At 40.8% G+C, this 19,105-nt stretch overlaps 1 protein-coding gene across 1 annotated transcript in view; it reads left to right on the top strand.

Annotated features, from left to right (window-relative positions):
- Positions 1-14,077, top strand: part of LOC149445143 (cytochrome P450 2F3-like) — a 44,788-nt gene extending 30,711 nt beyond the window's left edge. Inside the window, exons 7-9 of the mRNA XM_089654200.1 lie at positions 4,276-4,463; positions 9,171-9,312; positions 13,764-14,077. Coding sequence (XP_089510326.1) covers positions 4,276-4,463; positions 9,171-9,312; positions 13,764-13,945 — 512 coding nt within the window. The 3' untranslated portion in view covers positions 13,946-14,077. The remainder of the gene's footprint in view (positions 1-4,275; positions 4,464-9,170; positions 9,313-13,763) is intronic.
- The last annotated feature ends 5,028 nt before the right edge of the window (positions 14,078-19,105 follow it).

The raw sequence follows: 19,105 nt of genomic DNA, 5'->3' as shown, positions 1-19,105 counted from the left end.
CATAAAAATTGAAAACAATTAAAATTTTAAAGTGCCCCCAGCTTGCAGACAAAGGCACAAAGGCGAGCGCATGCGTCGGTCCCGCATGCACACAAACAGCCTTTGTTCCCCACATGTGAGGTATCACCATGAACATCAGATCACATGTGGTAATTCTAGCACCAGACCTGCTCTGTAAATTTAAAATGTTAATCTGTAAAGGCAATTCAATTGTCATCTATGGATAGTAATATTTACGTTGTTGCCGATGCATGGACATGCGCAGTTTTAAAGCCTGACATGTTTGGCATCTATTTACTTAGTGTAACATCATCTTTTATATGTTACAAAAAAAATTGGGTTATGCATTGTGTTTTTTGCATTAAAATTCCAAACAATTTGTGTTAAAAATATTGTGTTTGAAAAATCACTGCGCAATTATCATGCGACATATCAAATTGTAAGGGAGAATGTCACCAGCACACCGAGGATCACCAATATGGGTCCAAAAGTTTTAATGAACGACCACATAGTTACAGCAAGGCAACGTTTCGGAGTCTCGCAGGACCCCTCCACATGCCTGATGATCCTCGGTGTGTTGGTGACATTCTCCCTTGCTGATTCTGTTTGGTTCCAGCTGACAGTCACTGCAGCACCCACTTATACACACAGCCATTTTTAACGCAGGAACGTGTGTGTTTGGATTGTACACTTGCATAAAAAAATTGCAACACCCACCGATTTATTTTGTAGAGCCTCTGCTTTGAAAATATATATATATATATGTTAAGGGGTTCTAAGAAATTTTCTAGCAAAAAAAATACTGATTGTTAACAAAAAGTGCCAGAAAAGTCTTGGTCTTCAAGTGGAGAAGGAAGAGAAAGACTGCAGAGAAACAGGTCTTTGAATGATGTAAACACTGCCATGGACATGAGAATAAATTAATGCCTGAATCTGAGGTCTGGATGTTTATTAACAGTTTCCATCAGAAGAGAAAGGGGGTCTTTATGGAGTTATTTTATTTTAGATTAACAACTTAAGAAGGTGAGACGTTTTGTAGTGGCTTAAGCCAAACAGGAAAGAGGTGACACCATAAGCTGGGTTTCTCAACCAGGATCACTTGGATTTTAAGACTGTTACAGAAAATTATTTTGTAGGGGGTTGGTGATAAAATTGCCCTGCGTGTCAAGTATGCTAAGTACAGCACATTACTTATTTTTTTATTTTAAACTTTCTTCAACTTGATAATCACACTTGTTTACCATTAGCTGTAGGTTTAATAGTTTTTAGCACGGGTTCCACAAACCTGAAAGTTATTTCAAGGGGTAAAAAGGTTGAGAAAAGCAACTGTAAGTTAACACAAAATCTTCTATTTCAGCCCCAACGCACATATACATCCCCACCCCACATAGTTGCTCATAACTCTAGTCAAGTCAAGTGCCTTTTCTATTGGTTGCACATGACCCCACCAAGCTATTGCCAGGCCCATGCATTGCAAACAAGGGGTGTGCTAGCATCGCTACTTCAGTTGTATTTATGAATACAGAAGTTGGCTTTAAATGGTTACTACACCTATACAAAACACACATTTCTTTACCACTAGCATCACCACTTTGATCTCCTCACCTAATTGTAATCTAGGACCACTAATCTTAGGTGCAGGCAATTCACTGTGTCCACTGCCACAGAATGAACAAGAGGGAACAAGGTTTACATGATAGAGAATAGATGCCACACTGCGATCTCCACTCTTCCAGATACTTTTATTCAAGCATCAATAATATACTTGCAATAATAGTGTCTCCAAAAGAAACCCGCACCACAACACGTTTCACCACGAACGGTTTGATCACGAGGATCCTCATTATCAAGCCATTCATACTGAAGGAGGTGGTGGTTTCTTTTGGGCGGAGACACTATTATTGCAGCTATTTTGTTGGTGCTTACATAAAAGTATCTGGAAGAGTGGAGATCAGAATGTGTCTCTTTTTCATTTATTTTCTAAAATTATGTCAAGATGGGTTTCTTTTAGCTTGCACACTGTTTATCCATGGACAGGTGAGAAGAACATGCCTGGTGCAGTGCTGAGGGTTTAAGATGTTTCAACTACAGGGTTTACTGTACATGATGTAGTGAACTAATAATGAATAGGTAGGCGCTGTGCATAAAAAGAACAAGAGTTCACCCAAGTGAACCCAATGTAATTGCTGGGTATTTGTTATCTGTGGGTGGACAACCTGTTGGTGAACTGTTCATCAAACAATATAATCAATAACCATATATTAATCCTATTACCATAAAAAGTCCTTGTGCTTCCACCACACGCTAAATAAACATAAAGCGTAACAGTCCTTTTTTAAGGATCAATAATGGTGACAAGAAGATCCATATATCCACACCTTGGTGCAAAGACAAATGAATGGCTCACTCACCAGACCTATATGACCCCATTCTGGTGGTCATATATCACATTGTGTTTTATAAGCCAAGACATTCATTAAGGTTCCTCCAAAATGATCTCCATCACCCACACTTCATAGTTGTATAGCCAGGAAGACTGATGTAAAATTGCCAATGGTTTCACCAAAAGATTTATAAAGGGATTGAGACAGGTGATACTTGCTGGTTATGCCATACCATTCAAAGGAATCAGAGAAGATAAAGCCGTTCTAAGTGTAGCATTTAATGAGGCAACAACAAAATCATAAACAAATTATGTACATTCACATATAGAAGTGCCTATATAGCCGGCACCAGCATGTATTGCCTGTGTAATCCATTAAAATGGCTGATGTGCGCTCCAAGCCTCACTTCTGCTCCAGCCAGACGTGACGTCACCGGAGCCCAAATATGACGGAATCACGTTTCTTCGACGTACGTTTCACCTGGCGGTGTCTAAAACACCCTGGGAGGGTAAATATTAATTAAGCACCAATTTAATTCTTTATCATTTTTATATTTTATATCAAGTATCTGGCGCCACAATAACATTTTTTTTTAATGTTTACATGATGTGGTGTTTGGGTATTCCTGGTAAAAACTCATTAAGCGTCGGGAGAGTTATGGCAATTTCCATTCTAATTTGCATTTGTCAAGCATGTCTGTTGTTATCTACTATGGGAGGTCACAGTGAATGTGTGACCCTTCACAGCATCCTCGTAATACCGCAACACCGTAACCATCATACCGTATGTACACAGTACCAAACATTGTGAAGGTGGTGGTCACCAGCATAGCAGCATCTGAAATCTGTGGTCTTATTTTACAATTTGATAAGCAGAGCAAAGGGTTGGGATACACACTTTTTGCATTTAGCATTTATGGTCAGTAGCAGGGAAGAAGGAGGCTTTTCTAAGGGGATAAAGGATGTTGGGAGGAAGACTGATGTAAAATAGACATGCAAATAAATATAAGATGAATGATGCAGGAAAGACTTTGCCAAAATTCACAATATTTCGGGAAAATAATGTACATTAAATAACAGCAAAAATGTTATCAAACTGAATAATAAATAACATTCAATATCTCATGGAGACTTAGCAAGATCTGCCTTCTGTAAAATTATGCCAAAAATTTGTACAGTACAGAGACAGAATGTCAGGGCTCCAGGGTATGACCAGAGGTATGTGAACTGACGCAGGGAAACGCAGACTTCAGATATGTTATAAACAATATAATTTATTAACACTAACAATACATAAACGCAGTGCAATACTAAAACATAACACAGTGCAAACGAACCAAACCACCCACAGATAACAATACATACAATGCAGGCGTCGTCAGGCAGGCCGGGTCAATAACAATCGGGCAGGTAGGAACAGGAGGAGCAGGCAGAGAGTAGTCAGGTCACGAACCGGGTACAGCAACTAACGGGCAGGTAGGTACAGGGGGTCAGGCAGAGAATGGTCGGGGTCACAAGCCAGGGATCAAACAGGAGAAGTCAGCAGAGGTCTGGATCAGGCAGGGTCAGCAACGAATCAGTCAGACAGGAACGGGAACAGGAACAGGAACAAGGATGCAGGTAACAAGATACAGGGGCCCATAGAAAAACACACACCAAGGCCCAGACTGCAGGTCTGGCCATCCCTTAAATACGCCTGCATAATCAGCTTCAGGTGTTTGGCTGGCTGCAGGGTTGAGTCTCTGATTGCTGGGAGCACCCGCTGGCCAGCCCTGGTACTGCAGCCCACAAGGCAGGTGAGTCCCACCATTACTGGCAAGTCCATTCCTGACACAGAACATGATGGTGCATACATTCAACTTTCATACCTTCTATACTTTTTCTTGGTCCAGAGAAAATGCAAGAGGAGATTGACCATGTTATTGGAAGAAATCGACTGCCATCTGTAAGCGATAGAAGCAATATGCCATATACAGATGCTGCTATCCATGAACTCATAAGGTTTTGTGATGTGCTGCCGGTCAGTCTTCCTCGTTGCACATCCAGAGACACACTTTACAGAGGATATTCAATCCCGAAGGTAAGAGAACCTAATGCTACCAGACATTTGGTATTGTGGGAGATGCCTTTGCTGGTCTGTTTGAAAGTGCATTATTTAGGCTGGGCCATGGATAAGGGGTCCTCCTGTACGGGGCTCAGGCCAGCAAGGGGGCCTAGGCAGATGGGTGAATTGGATGTGGGCAGGGAGGATAATCGGCAAGGCTGAGGTGGCAGGGCAATTAATGTAACCGATCCCCTGTATGGCTCTCTCTCTACGTGGGGGAAAGGTCTGGTAAATATGTCACATTTACCAGCCCCTTCCTTTCCTGAATGAGCAAAATAAGTGGTGGTTGGTGACAATCACCTACTGTTTTAATTCATAACTGAAGCAGGTAAGCTGTGTTTTGTTTTTTTTGGGGAGGGGGCAGTCAGGTTGGCTGTATGGGGCACCATGGTTTCTAACAGAAGCCCTGACTTCAGTACGGTAGTCTGTATCCACTGGCAAGTTGCTGTTTGGAAAATACATATTATATGTCCTAATACCTGAAAGAAACATATATGCCCTAGGTGAGTAGTCAACCAAGTAATGACAAAAGGATAAGGTTGACAGCCCTGCAGCATGTAACTTTAAAGTTTTAACCACTTAACCTTTGAAAGGTTTTACCCTCTTCAGGACCAGAACATTTTTTTGCTTATTAGCACTGTGCTACTTTAACTGGCAATAGCTTGGTCCCGTACACGAAATTAAATTTATATAATCTTTTCACACAAATAGATCTTATTTTTGGTGGTATTTGATCACCAGTGGGCTTTTTACTATGTATTATATAAACCAGAAAAGACCAAAAATTAGAAAAAAAAAACAATATTTTCTACTTTCTGTTATAAAAATATGTTCAACAAAATCAAACTTCTTCATAAACTTAGGCCAAAATGAATTCTGCTATATGTTTTTGGGGGAAAAAAATCCCAATAAGTGTATTTTAATTGGTTTGTTTGAAAGTTATAGCATCTACAAACTATGGTATATACAGTGGAGAAAACACATTTTTTGATCCCCTGCAGATTTTGTAAGTTTGCTCGCTTACAAAGAAATTAAGGGTCTATAATTTTTATCAGAGGTTTATTTTAAGTGATAGAGAAAAAATATCAACCAAAAATCCAGAAAGAACGCATGATTCAAATGTTATAAATTGAGTTGCAGTTCAATGAGTAAAATAAGTATTTGATCCCCAAGCTAAACATGACTTAGTAATCGGTGGAGAAACCCTTGTTGGCAAGCACAGAGGTGAGATGTTTCTTGTAGTTGGTTATCAGGTTTGCACACATCGCAAGAGGGATTTTGGTCCACTCTACTTTACAGGGTTTCTCTAAATCCTTAAGGTTTCTTGGCTGTTGTTTGGCAACTCCAAGTTTCAGCTCCCTTCATAAATTTTCTATAGGATTAAAGTCTGGAGACTCTAACTGACACTTGCTGGGAGGAACACTAACTGACTAACAATGATGTCGCTAGTGACACTAAGGCTTGGTTCACCCTGCTTCAATTCGATTTTGATCCGACTTTCAGTATGATTATGCAGTGCTACTTGGATTCTACTTGGGCACTACTTTGATGCTACTTTGAGGAATTTTTCATATTCTATGAGGACAAAAGTGCACTGGAATCACAAAAGTAGTGCAGGAACACTATTGAAAACAATATGATTTCCATTGTCATGCATTTCTGTGTGACTCAAGTCACATCTGAAATTGCACTGGTGTGAAGGCCTAAGGCTGAGTTCACACTCTTGCGACTTTGGATCCACCTTGTGAGACCCAAAGTCACAGGACATGTGAAATGACACGCTTCACTATGAGAGACATTCAAATTACTACTATGGATGTCTCTGCGACTTCAGAAAAGGTTCCTGAAATACTTTAATGTGGCTTGAGTGCCAGAGAGTGTAGAGTTGCAGTAAAGTCACATCGAAGTCGGAATGAAAATTGGGCAACTTTGGAGCCAGCTAGTGTGAACCTGAGCCTAATGCAGTGACCAATAATAATACTGTACACTGTACTAATGGCACTGGCTGGGTAACAGGGGTGATCAGGAAAGCAATCAAGGGGTTAACTGTGTGCCTAACAAATGTAATGCATGTAATGTGTGCTGTTTTTACTCATAAGATCTGGCTGTCTTTTCTCCCTGAACTCAGAGTTGAGATCAGGGAGAAGAAACAGCCAGATTGGTGTCCTGTGTGTTTGTAAGCACAGAACTCTGAGTTGTGATTGGCCACAGTCGATCAGCAGGGTTTATAGCCAAAACCATTGGCTGTAACATGCTGACAAACTCGTGCTGTGTCCAATCACAGCACAGATCATCAGGAGCACACACATGCGTGCTCGAAAACCAGGATGTTCAAGAATGTACAAGTACATTGCGGTGCCTGTGGCCGCCAGTACAGTAAATCTGCTGGTGCATAGTTGCCAACAATCATGGATTGCCCGGGACATTCACAGATTTTTGACATTTGACACGGACAGTCTTTGTCCCGGGCTGAATCACAGAAAATGAGTTTTGTCATGGACAGGTTTTATTTTGTCATGGACTGCCGGCCTTGGCAGTCAGGACATCTAGTACTGCAGAGTGGTAACTATATTCTTTCCCCCTCCCTGCGATTCTCTGCCCTCCCTCTCTGTCCTCCCCGTGCCTGAGACTGCCAATCAGTGAGAGACAAGAAGTCATGTGACTGTTTCTCCCATGCTGATTGGGTGTTACTGTGAATGGGTGTGGCCAGCTCAGGGGTGATCACGCCAGCCCGCCTTGGCCTCCTCCTCCTACTCATGTGCAAGGCAGAGGAAGCTACTGCAGAGTAGACTCAGGACCAAGCCCAGGACGCACACCAGCACCACCGATGATGGACACACTGTCAGAGCGGCTGGGGAACGGCCAGATACCACTCTATAGTGTAGCAGAGAGGAGTTGTGAGAGAGAGAGAGAGAGAGAGAGAGAGAGAGAGTTTTGTGTGTGTGGGGGCAGAGTTTTTGTGTGTGGGGGGTGCAGTGGAGCATGCTGTAATATTTATGGTGGAGCATACTGTAATATCTATGGTGGAGCATGCTGTAATATTTATGGTGGAGCATGCTGTGATATTTATGGTGGAGCATACTGTGATATTTATGGTGGGGCATACTGTGGTATTTATGGTGGGGCATACTGTGATATTGTATGAAGGAGCCCAAGAAAATCTGACTCTATTTAACCGTAACCCAACATGTAGGGTAATTTAAGCCACACCCACTGTTTGGTTAGCCTCCATATGTTTATCTCCAAGCCACACCCACAAGTCATTCCCTGTACCTAATTTACATATTGCGCTGCCTACCCTGGCTTTCTGGACCTACAATTCAAAAAAGTGTCCCTAAATTTTTTTTTTACATGTTGGCAACTATGCTGTTGGCAGGCAGCAAGTGGCTAAACTCCAGACACACAAATAAATAGTTAGATAAAATACATGTAAAGGAGTTATCTGCCAAAGGAATTGTTTCTTTCTATGCAGTTCTAAGATTTACACCGCTCTGCCACACAGCACAGCTCTATCTGTCAAGTCAGGAGGCCTACATTTTACCTGCTGCAGTTAAGCACCACTTTCAGGTCTTTTCCCTCTCTCAGTCTATGAAAGGACGGTGACAGAAGAAGCAGGATTTTGATTAGCTCACCTCTCTGTTATTTTGCTCTCTTCTCCTATCAGCATGCCCTTGTTGACATGTGAGTACAGTAGCTCAACAGCCTAAGCTCCGCTGTACCAGGATCGCAAGAGACTGATACAAAGTCGAATTCCAGTATACGGAATTTCATTGAAATACATTTAATAAATTAAATAAACTGCATTTAATAATTTAACCATTTGCCGACCGCCCTATAGCAGCTTTACTGCCACTCTGTGCAGAGGCACGTATACTGTATATACATGATTCTGCATTTCCATGTAGAGGGCGTGATCACTGTATTAGTGTCACTGGAGATGCCAATGGCAGCTAATCAATTCCCACCCAATGTCAGTTAGTGTTAGATTGCCCGCCGTACTATCACAGTCCCGCTATATGTCACTGATCGCCACCATTACTAGTATTACAAAAAAACTAAATCTAGTATCTATACTATTGTTTGTAAATGCTATCATTTTCATGCAAACCAATTTATATACACTTGGAATTTTATTTACCAAAGACATATTGCAGAATTCATTTTGGCTCAATTTTATGAAGAATTTTTCTTTTTTAAAAACATTTTTTATTGGATATGTTTTATACATAAAAATATATATATATTTATTTTTTCCACATTTTCTGTCTTTGTTTATATCGCAACAAATATAAAACCCAGTGGTTATCAAATACCACCAAAATAAAGCTCTATTTGTGTGAAAAAAACATGATATAAATGTTATTTGTGTACAGTGTTGCATGACCATGCAACTGTCAGTTAAAGTAACACAGTGATGTATAGCAAAAAATCGCCTGGTCATGAAGGGGGTAAATCTTCTGAAGGCAAGTAGTTAAAATAGAGATTTATTCATTTGTGTCTGGAGTTCAGCCTTTAAAAAGAAGTCAGCACTGGGAGTTTGTATATTGTTCTCTTGATGTTCAATTAATTTAAGGTCTTCCTGCCCCAGTTTCAAGTATCAGGGTGGAGGGGATTTTTAAAAATTCTTGAACATAAAAAAATATATAAAAAATTTCTGCTTGTTAATAACATTTTTGTTTTTAGGGCATATATGTCACTCCACTCCTGGCCTCTGTCCACAGGGACCCGGATCATTACACACAGCCAGACAAATTCAACCCAAATAATTTTCTGGATCACAAAGGGCATTTTAAGAAAAATGATGCCCATATGCCTTTCGGCGCTGGTAAATTATTAAGTATTATTATCATCATTATTATTATGATTTAATAAGTACCCTTATACAGTTGTGTTTGCTCATTATTAGGAATGCAATTTTACCTGGACATAATTGTGTGTGAAATGCCAGCATATAGAAGCCATGGAGAAACAGTCAATTACTGTGCTGGCTGTTCTCCATAGCATTATACTGACTTTTGCTTAAGTGCAAGAGGAGAGAACTATACTCAGAATGAACAGGCTGCAGATTATATTACCCACTTGAACACCCAGCCTTTTCTGACACTTTGTTTACATTTAAAAATCAGTATTTTTTGCTAGAAAATTACTTATAACCTCCAAACATTTTATAAATATATATACTGTATATACAGAGGATAAAATAAGTATTGAACATATCACCATTTTTCTAGGTAAATATACACTATATTGCCAAAAGTATTGGGACACCCAATCAGGTGTTCTAATCACCTCCATGGCCACAGGTGCATAAAATCATCACCTAGGCATGCAGACCGCTTCTACAAACATTTGTGAAAGAATGGGTCGCTCTCAGGAGCTCAGTGAATTCAAGCGTGATACCGTGATAGGTTGTCACCTGTGCAATAAGTCCATCCGTGACATTTCCTGGCTACTAAATATTTCACGGTCAACTGTTAGTGGTACAAAGTGGAAGCAAATGGGAACAACAGCAACTCAGCCACCAAGTGGTAGTGAGTCACACACATGTTAGGTCAGCGCATGCTGAAGTGCACAGAAGTCACCAACTACCTGCAGAGCCAATAGCTAAAGACCTCCAAACTTCATGTGGCCTTCAGATTACAAGTGTAAAGTTTGACGGAGAGGGGATTATGGTGTGGGGTTGTTTTTCAGGGGTTGGGCTTGGCCCCTTTGTTTCAGTGAAGGGAACTCCTAAGGCATCAGCATACCAAGACATTTTGGACAATTTCATGTTCTCAACTTTGCGGGAACAGTTTGGGGATGGCCCCTTCCTGTTCCAACATGATTGTACACCAGTGCACAAAGCAAGGTCCATAAAGACATGAATGAGCGAGTTTGGGGTGGAGGAACTTGACTGGCCTGCACAGTGTCCTGACCTCAACCCAATAGAACACCTTTGGGATGAAATAGAGTGGAGACTGCGAGCCGGGCCTTCTCTCCCGACATCAGTGCCTGACCTCACAAATGCGCTACTGGAAGAATGGTCAAAAATTCCCATAGACACCCTCCTAAACCTTGTGGAAAGCCTTCCCAGAAGAGTTGATGCTGTTATAGCTGCAAAGGGTGGGCCAACTTACTATTGAACCCTACGGACTAAGACTGGGATGTCATCAAAGTTCATGTGCGTGTAAAGGCAGGCGGCCCAATACTTTTGGCAATATAGTGTATTTCTAAAGGTGCTATTGTCAAGAAATTTTCACCACATGTTGGTAACAACCCATGCAATCTATACATACAAAGACACAAAAACAAATAAGTTCAGAAATTAAGTTATGTGTAATAAAATGGAATGACACAAGGAAAAAGTATTAAACACATGAAGAAAGGGAGGTGCAAAAACGCATGGAATGCCAGGACACCAGCTGAAATCTATCAGTAATTAGAAAGCAATCCTGTTCCTTGTCAGTGCAAATTAATATCAGCTGGTTCATTCTCAACTCATCACACAAGAAATATCTCATGATGGGCACAAGCAAATAGCTCTCTCAAGACCTTTGCAACCTTATTGTTGCAAAACATACTGATGGTTGGTTACAGAAGGATTTATTAACTTCTGAATGTTCCAATGAGCACTGTTGGGACCATAATCCAGAAGTGGAAAGAACATAATTTCAGTGACGTTTGGAGGTGAGAGCATCATGGTGTGGGGCTGTTTTTCAGCATACGGTACTGGCAAACTTCATGTCCTTGAAGAAAGGATGAATGGAAAAATGTACTAAGACATTTTTGATAAAAATATGTTGCCATCTACCAGGATGATGAATATGAAACAAGGGTGGACATTTCAGCAAGACAATGATCCTAAACACAAACCCAAGGAAACTCTAATTTGCTTTTAAAGACAGAAAATAAAGCTTCTAGAGTGGCCCAGCCAATCACCTGACTTGGATACAATAGAAAATCTATGAAAAGAACTAAAGATCAGAGTTCATAGAACAGGCCCATGGAACCTTTAAGATTTGAAGACTATTTGTGTAGAAAAATGGGCCAAAATCACACTTAAACAATACATGCGATTAGTTTCTCCATATAGGAGGCATCTTGAAGCAGTCATTACCAACAAAGGATTTTGTACGAAGTATGAAATATAGTTCAGTTAGCATGTTCCATACTTTTGTCATTCCATTTTATTACTCATAACTTATTTGTTTTGGTTTCTTTGTATGTATGGATTGCATGGGTTGTTACTGACATGTGGTGAAACTTTCATGTCAATGGCACCTTTACAAATATATTTACCAGGAAAATGATGACGTGTTCAATACTTATTTTAACCGCTATATATATAGGACCACCTTCTTAAATTGACAGGACTAATCCGTGTACCACATGAGCACATTGCCAAAATTATTGTTGGTTTACTCACTCAACTTTGCAACTCAATTTATAATATTAGTATCGTGTTTTTTCTGGATTTTTGGTTGATATTCTGTCTCTATCATTTAAAATATACCGGTGATAAAAATTATAGACCCTTCATTTCTTTGTCAGTGGTTACCATAAATCCATTCAGTCCTGTTCTCTGTATGGCCCTTTATTTCTCATAGACTGCAATTGCTATCTGTAGTCTACTTTTTCTCTTGCCCACAACTGTGTTCACCAAATCAGAGCTAACAGTAAGGTTAACAATGTCCCATTGACAATACAAAGAGTTTGGGAACAGTAATAAAATGGGTACCAATTTTTAAATCATTAATTTCCTGCTATACAGGTAGTGATGAGCAATCTCTTTAGTGTGTTTTGTATTTCACATCCTAAGAAGATGAACTAATACAGCTGTTTGCTGCCATAACAACCAACTGCTAATAATGTACTTCCGGCCTCTAAACTTATGTTGTCAGGTTGTGAGCAAGGCTACCTCGCCCATGCATAGGGGACTTTTTCCTCTCTCTCTTCCTTCTCCGGTGTTCGGGCTCACTAATGCCTGAGACAAGGCAGGGCCATGTTCATGTAATTTCACCATTAAGGAGGCACCTTGAATTAGAAGAGAGTCACACACATGGTGCAATTGTAACACAACCTGAGGCTTTACAGAATGAGCCTCACTGCCCGTGATACAGGCACCCATATGGAATGTAACATTTTGAAGGAAACATCACTGAGCACATGTCCCAGTCCGTCAATTCAGCCCCCCTATCACCCCATTCCCAATGATGGCCTGTAGCTCTGCCATGTACTTGAATGAACTTTCTTGCATGCACAACCTGTCTTGCTTAACTACTTCCGTATCTGCAGCTAGGTCCCTAGGGTCTCTGTCACGCATATTCAGTCCCAGTTAACTGAGGAACTGACTACTTAGGAGGGAAACAGCGAACCACTCCCCTTTCCATACGCCATATACCACCATGCATCCCTTTGTAGACCAGGCATTTCAACGGTTACCAACTTTACTTGTAATACTGTGATATTACAGTCCAAAGTGCACATCAGTCCCACTCTGACTAGCTAGTCCCAGACTTCCCAGGCATAACTTTCAAGGTAGCAGTCCATAGCTGGAACAGTAATTAATAGGTAGGTTCCCATGCTGGGATACTTACAAGTTGCTCGTGGTTACATCCTTATGGCGGGCCTCTTGTAGGGATTAAGAAGTTACCTTTCACTGTAGAGGATGCATAAACAAAAAGGAGATTTCTACATTTGAAAAAAGTTGGATATTTGAACTTTGACTATATTCCCCTATAGTTTAAATGTGGAGTGAGATTTCAGCTGCTTCATTGAGCACACAGAATCTGGTGTGAGCAGATCTTCATACATCTATAACTAGTGCCTTCATCTGTCATGTGATCTAAATAACATGGTGCAGGTCTAGGAGAAGGTTTGTGTTGGGTCTGGTGGGTTTGCTATCCAGAGGAGCTTGAACAGGTCTTCCACTACCTAATTTCTTTGGTTACAAATCTGCCCTGGTACGGCTAACCTTGAGGTTTCTAACACTCACTCAGGAACCAATGCATGGTACTGGCTAGATCTGAAACCTGACCTGCCAGTTATAAAATAGTATTCTGTCTCTCTTTGAACTTCTCCCATCTTCAATGTCCCCTCTCCAATTTTATACCTTCCAAAAATTTGCTTCAAGGAAATAAGAGACAAAGGCAGTCAACTAAAGGACCCAATAAAAACAGACATCCCAATGTGTTATAATCCATCTGTTGTTTTTCATATTGTACTATTATATACTGTAAATCATTAGTCCAAAATCCATGTCTTACCATTGCTCTAATCTTGTTTTGACTTGTCTAGGAAAAAGGATGTGTCTTGGAGAAAGCTTGGGACGGATGGAACTCTTCCTATATTTCACTTCATTGCTTCAAAATTTCAACTTCAGACCAGTCATTCCAAAAGAGGAGATAAACCTTAAACCAATGGGGAGTGGACTGGGCAATGTCCCACCTAACTACAAGTGTTGTATCATACCTCGCTAACTTCCTAGTCTTTTAGGCCACACTAGGATCACATGGGACCAACTTTAAAAATGAACCCCTTTTAGACATTTTAAGTGACTGAAACCTAAAGGAAAACTCCACTTTTGTTAAGGAACTGATATTGCATAAATATCTGCTACACAAACCATTTTGTTATTTAAAATGTATCTAAAGAAAAAAAAACAAAGATGTAACATACTGCAACTTGACAATCCCTAGATGTCATTGCTTCATTAGGCCCCTTAAATATGGGATGGTGGACTCTGGGCAGACTTTGCTTGCTCAGTGGGGGATCTGTCCGCTGATCCCTCGATGAGCAGAATGGAGCAGGAGGATGACAGGTCTATATTCACTCCACTTATGCAGAGAAGACACAGCCAATCTGCTCTCTGTGCAGTTGGATGTATATGGACTAGCTGTCTGTTTGCACCTGACTGTCCTCTGATTTGATCCACCCAGACAGAGGGAACAAATCCCCTTCTATTTGGCTTCAGTGTATCGGATCTAGGTGGGTGTAAATGGACATGAGTCAGTTTACATCTGTGAGAGGGAGTATGAAAGGTTCAGTCGGGTCCTTCTGAAAAATGGACAGGTGTTTCTAGTCGGACCACTCATGTGATAGAAACCTTAGTTTGTAGGGATTTTTTTTTATCAATTACTTCCACCTGGTGATCCAGCCAGAAACACACTTCCTATCTTAAGGTAGCTCCTCTGTCTATGGAGGGCAAAACAGACACCCTTGGACAGTAGCACTGCCTGGAGAGTGTAGTGTTGTATAGATTAGTAGATAGGAGATAGAATAGTAGACTTTACAAAAGTGATTAACAAATTAAAGCTAGTTAAGCTTTAATTTGTTAATCACTTTTGTAAAGTCTACTAGAATGTAAAGTAAAACGCCAAAAAAAAAATTTCCCCTACAAAGACCTTAGAACGAAGCCCGCACTGTCACCACTGACAGAGATTCCATCTTCACCTGGTCTTTCCTTTCACAGGCTCTGGCTGCTTGATTGGCCGAGCCACAATGACGTCACGTTGCATACGTGCAGAAGTCTCAGATGTGGCACAAAACTCTGATGGAATGGCACGGGTTCCTTCAGAGTGCATGTGCCAGTGACATCATTGGTTGCAGGCACACTGAATATCTCCTAAACGGTGCATGTTAAGGAGATATTCCTTGTACCTACGGATAAGCTTTATTATACGGATAAGCTTTATTATTACTTGTACCTGTAGGTACAAGTGTCCAGTGGGAGTTTACTTCCACTTTAAGCAGATATAGAAACAGTTTTTTCTTTCTGGCATAAAGGTTTAAACTAAGGGAATAACAGATGACCAATGTAAGCAGCTCTGTAGGTGTTAAAATGGAACCAAACCTTCCTGCTCTTTAGACCCAAGGAAGCTGCTACCTTTGCTCCTGCTTGATCTTCAGTTGCCATGGTGCAGCATATGGGATCAGTTATCACACCACCATACAGTATGACGGCTTGACAGTTCAGTTTACAGCAAGTAAATGTGAGTTATCATTCATGACATGCCTTGAATGTAATTTTGGGAAACAGTTAAATTTATGGGTTTACTTCTACTTTAAATTGCTTGTCTCAACCCTCCAACTGCCACGTTGCTGCACAGCTTGGATTGTTAAAGGAAGTTGAAAAATAACAGCAGGATCAACAGGCACAAAGTGAGAGGGGGGAGTCAGAAAAACAAAGACTGCTTTGTTAATGGCACTGACAGACTGCATCATACAGTGCTCAGCAGAGCTTAAATGAGTACACCCCAACAGATTTGTCAGAAAACCTTTATTTTCCTTTCAGAATCAACATTTTCTATGGGACACTATACTACAAAATACTCCCACAAATGTGGGCCATTGATTGCAAACAAGATTTGGTAATTTGCACACACAAAAAAGTATTTTCTTAACAAATTCATTCAAGACCATGCTGCAAAAATGAATACACCCCAATAAAAGTCTTAGAAGCAAAGCTAAATTTTAGACGACAAAATCCTAATTAACAAGAATTCAACTACAGGTGAGTCTAATTATTTATTAAACAGGTGTCCAGACCAGACAATTGATTATAAAAAGGCGTTATTTAACAAAGTAAACCACTTCCTATTTCATGCTGCTGAAAGAGGACCTAGGGCTGGGCCCACAGATTCAGAGGGTACATGATGCCACACAGACACAGACAGCGGTTCTTTTACAACAATTACGTTTACTGAACAGTTATAGTGAACAAGTAGTTGAGCATACATAAACGGAATGATAACAGCGCGTAACCATAGAGTAAGAATAATACTGTCTAACACTAACCCCGTACTTGCGGACTTTTCCCCAATGTCTGGCTGCGCCTGAATGTTCCTGAGCAAGATATAACGTTGGGGTGCACCCTAAGTATTGCGCAATACTATTTGGAATCCAAAGGAAAGTGGAGTGTGTCTCTTGTAGCTTTCTGGTATATCCAAAATGTCACTGAACACGTGTGGTGCGATGTGCTGCGGCAAAGCCGCACTTACAGTTCCTTGGCAGGCTCTTGGTGCTTTTTCCTGATCCACTGGTCCACTCCAGAACCGGACCTTACAGTCACTTGTTTCCCGGTCTCGTTGCGGTGAATCTTCCCTAGGTGCCGTCGCCAGACTCCACTGTGAGCCGTAAATCCTCTTCCAGGCTCCACACAGATTCTCCAGATGTCCTCAGCATACACCAGCCACACACAGAACCACTCTCACTTCCTGCTCTTCACTGGAACTCCTCCCCTTCCCAGAGAGTTTGTGATGCAGTAAGTAATTTCCTAATTGCAGCCTCAAACCTGCATTTACAGTTAACTATGACCCTTCTGAGGTTCCTACTCGGCCCCTAAATTAGCATTCATTAAACTTTATAAGGTAAATAAGGATTAGTTTTTGTCTTAGTAAACCTCAATGCAAAATCTATTCTTGTACTTTGCTGCCATCTACTGACCAGAGAGCATGTTGCAGTTTAACATTGCACATCAGTATTTATCCACACCCCACACCCTTACACTGCCAGCAATGGCACCACATGGAAGAGAAATGTCACAAGGCTTGAGAGAGAAAATAATTTCTATACACAAGAAAGATGAAGCCTACAAGAAGATCAACAACGCTTTACTTATACTGTTTAGAATATTGTAGCAAAAGTGATACAAAAATTTAGCAAAGATGGAACTGCAACCATCTCACACAGACGTCCATGCCATCCACGGAAGTTAACACCTTGACAAGAGTGCCTTCCGATGAGAAGGGATGAAGAAAATCACCATGCAAGTTCACTGCAGCTAAAGAAGTAGAAAGCCAAACTGGGGTGATTGTTTCCCTTGACACAATATGGCGTACACTGCAGAGGAATGGCATGCATGAGTGTTATCCTGCCTTCAGGAGGAATTAGACACTGGCAAAAAAAGCCATGACCAACCAAATATATTGCCTCCCAACCCCATGATTCTTTATTATTTATTATTAGGAGTAGACACTCCCTCAATGAACTCCAAGAAATCAATCTTACAGTAAGTATAAAAATCTTGTATTCTTTATTGTTCATTAAAACACAGGATCAGAAGTAAATCAGAGATAATTGTACATCCAAAAGCTGTCCAATGGAGTGGGGAGCAACACAGCAAACAAAAACATCCAGCGATGTGCATGAGCTTCTAGGTTTTATTGTCAAAGCTTGAAGAAGCTGAAGTTACAAGCTGATTGGCTACCATGCACAGCTGCACCAGATTCTGAGTGCGCCAGCTGTAGTAAATCTACCTTAGTATTACTTGTTTTGTTACATCTCCACTGCTGAATCTTATTGCTGCTCATGCCTCCCATCCTGTAGCACGCCTTTTGGCTGGGTGGGCTTGGCTATAGGAGCAATATGCTTTGACGAACAAAAGAAATTCAATGCGTATGACACTGTAGGGTAACGGCATAAGCATTGATCATATGGGAGCGAGCTAAGGTTGCCACCTCATCGCTTTAAAACCGAACACATATTATTCACACAAGTTCTGTGACTGATGAAGGTAGTAATTAAACTCACCTAGTGCCTTATCTGCATTAAATTAGCTTCAGAAACTGGGTAATTAATATGTGGTTGGTTTTAAAGGGATGAGGTGGCAGCCCTAGACTGAGCTATCTGTTCATGTCAATACCATTGCTTGACTGATGGCCAACTTTTTCTTTTGGTTGTAATTTTTCTATGAAACAGTGATTGTAATGTGAATACCCTCGGTAGCTCTCTCTTTGTAGTCTAATAACATGGCTCCCTCATGCTATGTTAGTAGTGATGGGTTTTTATATGGTTTTGTACTGAAAATACTTATAAATATAGATTATGCCAAAAAACAATAGTTCAACTCACAGGGCGGCCAACACATGGGGAAGAATGAGAACAGATTGGAAGGATGTACCTTCAGACACCAAACAGCCAATCAGCAAGTGTGGAGGGAATGATGGACAACATCCGGACCGCTGTCAGGAACCCATCAGCAGGCATCAGCATAGTATTTCCTGGACTCACAAGTTCTGGGCTTTACCTTGCTTACCAGCACTATTAGATATGATTGTGTGCCCACTGGTATGTACAGTTGTGTTCAAATGTTGCATACCCTGGCAGAAATCGTGAAATTTTGGCATTGATCTTGAAAATATGACTGTTCATGCCAAAAAAAAAAAAACTTTTTTTTTTAAGGATAATGATCATATAAAGCCATTTATTATCAAATAGTTGTTTGGCTCCTTTTTAAATCATAATAACAGAAATCACCCAAATGGCCCAGATCAAAAGTGTCCATACGCTGTAATGTTTGGCCTTGGTACAGATGCACAAGGTGACACACACAGGTTAAAATGCCACTTAAAAGTTAATTTCCAACATCTGCGGCCCCTGCCCCCACCCGCCTACTCCTCTGTGATTTGACACAGTGGAAGTTTGTCAGCAGATCCCAGCCAATGATTCATGGTTGGGACCTGCTGATTGGCTGTGTCAAATCACAGCCCAGAGCTCTGTGTCGACAAACAGCACAGGGCTCTATACATAGGGACAGACCATTTTGTTTGATCTGTAGTAAAAAAGAAGCACATAATATACACATTGTTAGGCACACAATTAACCCATTGATTGGCCCTAGATATTAACCCCTTCCCAAC

This window comes from Staurois parvus, unplaced genomic scaffold, assembly GCF_062004578.1.
Source record: "Staurois parvus isolate SC_StPar_1 unplaced genomic scaffold, SC_StPar_1.0 ptg000746l, whole genome shotgun sequence".
Taxonomy (NCBI): domain Eukaryota; kingdom Metazoa; phylum Chordata; class Amphibia; order Anura; family Ranidae; genus Staurois; species Staurois parvus.
The sequence above is the reverse complement of the archived record's forward strand: the minus strand, read 5'-3'. Positions and strand labels throughout refer to the sequence as shown.